Source organism: Chroicocephalus ridibundus, chromosome 2, assembly GCF_963924245.1.
Source record: "Chroicocephalus ridibundus chromosome 2, bChrRid1.1, whole genome shotgun sequence".
Taxonomy (NCBI): Eukaryota; Metazoa; Chordata; class Aves; order Charadriiformes; family Laridae; genus Chroicocephalus; species Chroicocephalus ridibundus.
The window spans coordinates 54,287,125-54,296,324 of NC_086285.1; the positions used below are offsets into that span (position 1 = coordinate 54,287,125).

The 9,200-nt window shown below is 37.6% G+C and overlaps 1 protein-coding gene across 1 annotated transcript; it reads right to left on the reverse strand.

Annotated features, from left to right (window-relative positions):
• Positions 1–212: 212 nt before the first annotated feature.
• On the reverse strand, positions 213–7,433 carry LOC134510848 (uncharacterized). Its single transcript, XM_063324073.1, has 4 exons — positions 7,286–7,433; positions 4,626–6,557; positions 1,449–1,574; positions 213–250 (listed from the first exon to the last, which is right to left on the reverse strand). Exons 1-4 carry the CDS (start codon positions 7,431–7,433, stop codon positions 213–215), a joined length of 2,244 nt encoding a protein of 747 aa, XP_063180143.1.
• Between the last annotated feature and the right edge of the window lie 1,767 nt (positions 7,434–9,200).

Sequence of the window (9,200 nt, forward strand, 5' to 3'; positions counted from 1 at the left end):
AGTCTCAAAGTGCAATTCTATTAAATTTATTATTTAAGTAGTGGATATGCTAGTTGTAAAAAGGTGACTTTCGTGTTAAATAATTCCATTTTAATAGTATCCTCAGTCTTTACAGTGCTACTTCTTACCCTTTAAGAGCACACAGCATCTTACAAAGCATACAAGAAAATAACAACTGAGGTTTTCCCCCCCTTCTGCCCCAATATTTGCAGTTATCTTCTCTTATAGAGCGACTTTCTCAATCCACATCCTAAAATAAAAAAAGAAAAGAGGTTAAGGTATGCATTCTCCTTCCAAATAATATACATCAATTTGATTCTAAAGAAAGATGAGACATTAGTGATTGCCTTTTCCTACTGCAGGAGAGGACACAGATGGTTGATATTAGAACTATGTACTCAGCTTCCCAGCAAGGATAAATTCTGCAGGAATGGTGTTGGACTGCAGAAAATCCCAGTATAACAGACAAGAGTACCACATCAAACTCATCGCATATTTTCAGTGTGCTCTTGTAACTACATTGTTGAATGCATCCAAGAAATACCAACTATTTCTGGTGCAAATATAAGTAGTATTTTGGGATTGTGCAAGTTTCCTGGATGCTATTACTAAAAAGGATCAGCAATTAAAGATTTAACAATGATGTTTAAATAATTTGACTTCAGGACTGATGCCAATTTTGACTAGTAAGATGTTTCAGTCTAAGTTTCTGTTTCTGACCTTGCAAATACATGGAATTTTAATCCTCAGTTTAGTATATGAGAACTGACTGAATATTGACATTCACTTTACTATACCAGATTGTTCTATTCCAGAAGCAACTCTGATCTTTTAGGTAGCTTCTTTTAAGTAGTGAGCCTTTTCAGTTTATAACCTTTTCAGACTCTCCCGCAAATGCACAAAACTTATTTCTTATTGACCTACTTAACGCACTTTTCCCTTCCATTGTTTTTCCTATCTTCCTCCGAAGTAACAAGAAGTTCCTACTCCATAAAGTTGAAGTTCTTAAGAATTAACTATATGCATTTGTGTTGTATCAAATTACAGGCTGAGACAAACCTGTAGCTTAAAGGAAAAGATATACTGCAAAGTAGCACAGGACCCAACATTTTAAAGAGTTAAAACAGTTTGAAGAGCATCTAGACTAAAATAGTGGAGTTTGGTGTTTGGTTTTGTTGGGGTTTTTTGCTGTGTTTTTTCTTTTTCTCCCCCACCCCTTTCCCTTAAAGGGAAGGAACCTAACCTCATCATAGCTACAATGATATTCACAACAAGGTAAGTGTTCAGAGTTTAGCTTGCTTGTTTTCTTGTCTACGTATATAGCACTTGCTATTACTTCACAGGCTATCCAATATCCTTGCAGATCAAACCAAGAACCATTAGTCCTCAAGACAGTAATAAAAAATGCTTATAACAGTCATTTTTGTAACTTCTCACTGTATACCAACCTTTGCGTATGCTGCTTTTGGGCACCTCCCACATCTCTACTTCTTCCACCTCACACCTTGTGTCCCTGCGTTTTAAAGGTGGTTTGCCTATTCTTTTCTTCTTTGGTTTAACTAAAGGTGGGCAGCCTAAATAGCAAGATACAACTGGTGTTATTTCTTCAAATCATAGTCATAGCAAATTTAAGCTTGACTTTCCCCAACTGGCCTGCAGTGCTCCCCTTTCTCCCTACCCTCTATGTGCCCATTTTAGTGGCAGAAAAGAATGACGCAATGTATGTCAAGCAACAGTCTTATATGTCTACAATATTTAATCACCATCTAACCATAATTCTGGATGCATTGTATTTTGGGTCATAACTTGGATAGGTGTTAATGTGGCAAAAAAGAACACAGTGGGAGTTGGATAATTCAGTTCTTTTCAAGTGTTCACAACTAGTTGATAGATGTCCAAGTGACCCAACTCACCCATTGTCTTTAAAAAAACCTCAATTCTTCAGACCTGTTAAGGTACACAGTTCAAGAATTCAATCATTTCTCATATGATATTACCACTAGAGTAACATATCTTGTTTAGCCAAAACCCCCTTACTTGCAGGATACTTAAATTTAAGATTAATTTGGAGAAGCCAGTCCTAAAGTAAGCAACATTTTAAAAAGGATGTTATTTTACTAGCGCTTCTGAGGCATCAATTGGCATGAACAGCATTCAGAAGAAACAAATTCCTGCTTCCTAATACTGAATGTGATAGCTTCTTCAAACTACATAGGCCGGAAAAGGAGGAAGAGAAAGCAGGGAATAACAAAAAGGCCAAACATCCTCAAGTATGCTGCACCATCTATGATTTAGAAGAGGTAGAAGGGACATGGTGAAAGTTAAAGGTAACAAAGTTATTTTAGAACTATTTTATTATTTTTATGAGTTGTTGTAAGGAGATAAGTACCATGCTGCTAAAGTAAAGTGTTTTCAACTTTTATGGAGCAGGCTAACATAAAAAAAACCCACAACATTTTGAAGATTGTGTGGATAGAAAGGATAAAACCTCCAATGCAGGTGGTGAATCCCAAAACCCAACAGGCTCAAGCAGAAAAGCAATGCAGAGAGAGAACTAAGGAATACACTCTGAAGAATAGTCTGCTCAGCTGTTGATACAGGAAACCTGATGTATGTTATCACTGAACTGAAAAGAACAAGTCATCAGTTCTGAAGATAACTTCACACTCTGCTATTTGATAGACTGATCCTGTGATACTTGAAAGCATGTGACCCTGGAGAGTATTAACACTCAGACTACAGTAAATTCAACAGTTGTTCCAACAGCACTTGCACTAAAAAACCCCTTGAAGACCATCTAGAAACAGAGCTGAGCTCCAATTAGACCTTAGTTGTAAAGAAAAACCATTCTGCTTCAGGAGGAAAGAAAAAGATATGGAAACTATCTAACCTTTTACTTCATTAGAATAACTGTGATTTGTTCATCTTTTCTTTAACCACACCAAGATGAGTAGCACTCAGACATCCTTTATCAGTAGTGGGGCAAACTGTTGGTCCATGCTTTCTCTCAACATTGCCCTAAGTAGCTGTCACACACGACTTCCTATACGTTCTACTCATCAAGATTAGGAACGACCACTGCATGTGCACTCAAGAGAAGCATTATCTGAGTTGATACTACAGTTTATGGCAGTAGCAACTTTGTACAAATAAGGGATTTTCTTGGCCACATCAAAACATTCGATGCTTTGATTTCCCATAGTACCTTTAAAAAAGTAGCTATAATGCATCCTTATTCACATGTTTGAGTAGGATATAAATATACCACAAGATGTACTGGCTGACAGGCGTTTCATCAATATCAGAGCAGTGAGAATTGTTTTTATTATCTTCAGATCTTATTCAAATATCATAAGCTTGCTGTTTTGTATCACCTCCTTTTGAATGTTCCTTAAGAACAAAAGCACATTGAGGAAATAAGTTGTACCTTGTTTGCTCTTGGCTGAGGGTGAGAGATGACCATGTATTTGGCTGGTAAATTTGGGTTTAGCACCACTTCTAATCCAGAGCTCTTCAGGTGGTACCCCCATGTTCTCCCTTAACAGCCGTCCTAATAAAAAAAAGTTGATTTAAGGTCAGTATTTACTTTCAATAATGTTAATATAATGTTTGATCCACAAGTCAGAATGCAAAGCTAGCTACTGAATCCAATTGTAAGAGTCCATTAAAATAAAAACAGTTTTCTTGAGAACACACTTGACAAAAATTACAAGCTGCTTTAAGTCTACAGATTTTGTACAAAGAAAATAAAGTTAAGAACACTAAGCCTGTTACTAGAAGTAGATCTCCCTGTTTTAGATGCCTTCCACATTACAACACAGCTGTATTAATATTTAATATATATAATATATAATAGATAAATAATAATTAATACAAGCAGTATTAAACAGCAGCCGCTTACTGAAGTGTCCACATAACCAGTTATGAACACTTACTGATAATTCTGCTTATTCTCCATTCAGATTAATCCAATTTCTACCAATATCTACCTTTGGGTAAATAAAAATGTTCTTTTCCAGATCAAATTTAATACAGTTTCACACTGATTTTATGAAAATAAAGCAAAAATTTGGTTGCTAACATTAAGAGAGCAGCAGCTACAATAAAAAGAAAATTAATGGTTTGACTCCTCTTCTGCAGAGAAGTTACACAGGGTATGGCCACCAGATTATAATAAATTTAATCCTGTTTAATCCACCTAACATGGGTCTGTGAAGGGAGAATCAGAGTGTTTGTATAAATTTAAGTGCTGAGCTTCCAACATATTATTAAACAATGGTAAACGTGCAGTTCAAATGACCTTAAGCTTTTCAAATGAAAAAGTTGCCACTAATGGCAGAAAGGTAAGTATATAAAAATCTAACTCAAAAGGAGAGTTTCTGCAAAATTCTCTGCTGGTTGTGAAGATGCAGAATCCTCATGCAACAGGTAAAAAAAAAAATAAGTCACAGCAAACCCGCTCTACCTAAAAAGAAATTGTTCTGCAGTACTTCTGGCTCTAAGCCAAACCTGAAGCTACAACATTTTCCAATCTTCCCACTGGTTCAAACTACAATTTGCAACTGTGATTAGGTGTTCTTTGTGTGTTCTATTAAGCAGCACTTCATCCTCAGCAATTAGCTTACCTCCCAAAAGTTTCCATAACATTCGCTGATGTTCAAGTCCTTCTCTTCTTGCCATAGGCCTCTTTCTTCCGTAATACCCACAGTCACTGTACACAACTTCATCTTGTTCTTTCTCCTTTGGCTTGTAAACTACACCAATGTTTTCACCAAGCCCGCTCCTAGTTTTTATTTTCTCTTGAGCAGGCCAGCTAATTAATTGAGCTGGTATAGCATTTTTAGGTGGTTTCCAAAGCACCCTCTGGCCAACTTGGTAGAAACTTCCTCTACTAGGTGTCAAGATTCCATAGGGAGTGGCTTCTTGAAAGAAATATTCAATTTCATCCATATCATCCTCATCCTCCTCCTCCTCTTCACCTTCATCCTCCTCCTCTTCTTCTCTCACAGAGTATTCTTCAGAGTCCTCAACTTCTGACAAGTTCTTAGCTGTTTTTTTCTTGAGATAATTGATTTTTTTCCAACTAGAAGATCTAGGAAAGGCTCCCAGCTTTCTACCTTTACTGGAAGCCTCTTTAGTCTTCATCCTCGATGCATTTTTGACATCTGGGTCATTCAAGCTGTTCATCTGCTCCCTTCCTACCACTTCATCTTCATTAAGGGACCCACCACTTTTAATTTTCTCTTTCTCTAAGCCCTCTGTACTTTTCTGGAAAGTATACATGCTTTTCTGAAGCACATAGTCAGGGACAAAATAAGACACTGGGGCATTATCAATTGATGAGCCTTCCTCTCTAGAGGACATGTCATCAGAAGAAAGACTGAGTACACTTTGACGTTTCTGTTGTGGCAAACAAACATCGTAGTTGTAATTTGTGTCCATACTAGCCAACCAACTGTTAGAGGGAATGTACTTCTCAATTGATTCGTCACACCAAATACTTTTATCTGTTTGACTTTCATTTGCTGTGCTGTGGCTTAGATTCAGTTTTTTCTGCTGAAAACTCAAGTCACTCATTACCTCCATACTAGATGGAAGTAGTCCTGCTTGCTGAATAAAGCTGGGCTCTTCTTGAGAGGTTTTTGAGCCTGTAGATTTTTTAGAGCTAGATTTCTTAGCTACTATCACATCCTGTCTTACCACTGGTTGATCTATGCTAACAGATCTTGCCAGCTCTGCAATTTGCACTGCCATGGTTTCCCCTGGGGGGGATTTTTCCTGTTGACTCACATTTGCCTGCTTTTCTGCGTCCAGCTTCACTTCGTTATTTTGGGCCTCTTTTTCTTGCACAGTTTCAACACCCTGTTTTGAGGTAAGAACAGCTTTTCTCTCATCTAAATAAGCTCCTGGCACCATTTTCTCCCCTTCATGTGGGCTATATATCCTTCCTTCACATGAGCTAACAGAAAATAAGTCACGCTGCACTATGTTTTCTGGGACTGGTTTACCACTTGCCACATCATACAATGGGATAGTTTCTTTAAAGGACTTCCACAGTTGAATAGCTGGAGAGCCATTGCCATATTCTATCCTCACTTCTTCCTTCTCAAAGGCATAGCTCCCAGTAGTAAGATTTCTATACTGTGTAGAGCTGGAAGGGCTCTTGTTACGAAACTCTCTGTCTACCACAATGGAAGATCCAGATGAATCTTGTTTCTCTGAAGTACTTTCAGTCTCTGTACCTATACCAGAAGACACACAGGCCGTATTTCCTGCATCACAACCTTTCGTTTCTGTATGGCTATCTTGATGCTTTTTTTGCTTGTTTTCAGGCTGTCTAGGATCAGTCTGTGTTTCTTTTGTCTCCATTTTTTTCCCAGAGGTACTATAGTGTCTAAATCTTGTTGCATGATAAAACATAGGGGAAGGTGCAGAAGCATTAAAATACGGCCTTCTATTAATTCTTGCATGCACTGGGTGCTGTGGAACAAAAAATCCAGGGTACTCATGGAGTGCAACAGAATAAAATGGAAAATATGGATTTCCATTTCGGAAGCCTAGACATTGGGGATAAAAAAAAGTAAAGACCAATATATCTTCTTTCTGAAATAAGTCATTCTGATTAATAATTGCTTGCATACATAGGGGCAGCTATAAGATCAGATACACAGGTAAGTAATGCACTCCACCTGTCAGTGTTTGGAAGCAAATTTGGTGCAGAAACACAGAGAGTGTTCCCTGTTATAAAACAGCTTATCTGGACACCTATACTTTAACCAGATCTTGCTTTCATTCCTTGGAACTTACACCAGCTAGCTTCCTATAATTTTTTTTTGCTATTTTATGGACTATACTATAGCATTGTCTTCAAAAAAGACAGCTCCAGTTAGAAGTTCACATAGGTATACCATTTACAAGATGTATTTCACAATATTGTTTCTGTGTGGATTTTTATTTTATCTTTTTCCATACCTATAATGCATGCATGTATGGAACTCATATATATACACATGTGTGCTAAGCACATTCTAGAGCTCTTTATCTCTAGGATAACCATTACTTAATATTTTGCTTAGTTTCCACTCTCCAGAAATGGATGCTTTCTAGCACACAAGGTACATATTTAAATAACACTTCATAAATCAGATCTTTGACAACTAAAACATTACATTAGTTCTACCTTAAACTCCCAACAAGCTTGTTAACACAGATATACATTTGTTTCCTCCACTCTAACAGTAATTTACTAAGGAAAGCTACCACAGGCAGCTCTCATTTACCTTACCTGGAGCAGGTACACAGTATGGACTGTATGCATGACTGAGGTACCACGAACTTGGAAAAGGCTGTTGTGCTGTTGGCTGCGCATAAAAAAAGGGTCTCGTGTGGTTGGTGGAATATGATCCACTTTCTGAAGTTGAGGCAGTATTCATTTTTTTTCCAAACACTGGAAGAGATAAATGATCAGGATTAATCACTTCAAAAACTGTGCAGCTTCAAGATTTTTATGCTCTGTCAGAATTCAGCAGACGTTCCTCTCTCAGCATAATGAGACTGGATTTTTCCAGAAGAAAACTACTATCTTCCAACCAGAAAATAGCAAACTGACATTACTATCAAAGTCAAAGATTTTCAGTTCTCCTTTGCTATATGCAGCTCTCAATATTAGTACTTCAAGCCAATCCTATAACACATTTTAAAGCCACAGGACCAGTAACTTTAATATAGTCTTATATGCACACATTCAAATAAATAGTATTCCAGCCAATTGAAAGCTAGCCTTCAGTCAGTTAGCCTTGAGCAAGAGACCTCAAAAAAAGAGTAATAGAAGGCTTCACACAATCAGAAGTTTGGTGCTCCACAAAAAAAAACACTTCTTAATGCCGACACATACATTGTATCTGAAATCACAGAGCTCTATTAATTGAGGATTTTTACTTTATAATATACTTAGGAACAGCTAACATAGTAAACCAAATATTTCAGTGGCACCATGCTTCCTATGCTTAAACTAAATGATAAGTAACAAAAAAAGCAAAATCCTTAATGCACGACTTCACGCTCAAAACCATACAAAACTCACAAGACAGTACCTCCTTCCACACTTATGTATTTCCTTAGTTAACTAATACCCTAAGTTCAGTCCATTCCAACCCACACAAGCGATACAGCCCTGTCATGCATACTTATCAGCAAGAATAAAAGAAATCAGAGAACTCAGGAAAAACTAGTGACAGGAAAAAAAAAAGACAGCAGCTCAAGTCTTTAGAAAACTTAAACACTGCAAAGTTACAGAAAAAAAATTGAATTTAACACCTGTTACAAACTAGCACACAGTTCAGCCTAGGGTTTCAGAAGCTCTGAGGTACACTGGAGCCCTCTTCAGTTTCCATCTAGAACAGTCCAGACAGCTCTTGCAAGCACCAAAAAGCCAACCGACTCCCCTCACTCTCCTAGGGCAAAGCCTAGGTTAAAGTTAAATTACTTTAACCTTTGAGAGAGTATAACGTAGGGAAGAAGAGGAAAAAAAAAAAAAAACAACCCTAACAAAAACTAAGCTATTCCTGCCCCATTAGAGCCCCCCAAAACTAAGGTCCATGCTGCTGCTGCTGCTCACAGCCCAGCAATAAACTAACCAAGCCCTGAGCTCACCCTTTTTATAGCAGGCAGCTGCTACTTGTCCTCTCCCCCTTCCACCTGAGGCTCATTTAGAAGTGATGTAGAGGCCTTTTTCCCAACAATGCGTGGGAAGGCAGAATCAAAACACGAAGATAGGAACAGCAGTAAAAGCCTTCAGCTGGTATACAGAAAGCTAGCAGTCTCATCTTGCAGACTTTTAAACTGCATCTCTAAATTAATCCAATATTTTCCTTTTGTAACGTTGGAACTTATGTTAAAAAAACCCAAAAGGATATATTACCAATCTTCTGCTTAAAACTACTGTTAAAGATACTTTTTGTAGGAAAAAAAGATAAATCAGATAATGCAAGGTAAAGTTTGCATTTGTTTCTAAAGTTTACCAGTTGCTCAGTACTCAATAAACGGAGCGATGCTCTTCCATCCTAACACAGCTTACTAGACGGACAAATGTAATGTTCTTTCCATATAAGCAAGGGAAGTGCTTATTCCAGTACAGCGTACTCCACTGTACATAACAGCAATTTATGAAATGTGAGGTTGTAATTGGGCTCTACCCTGGT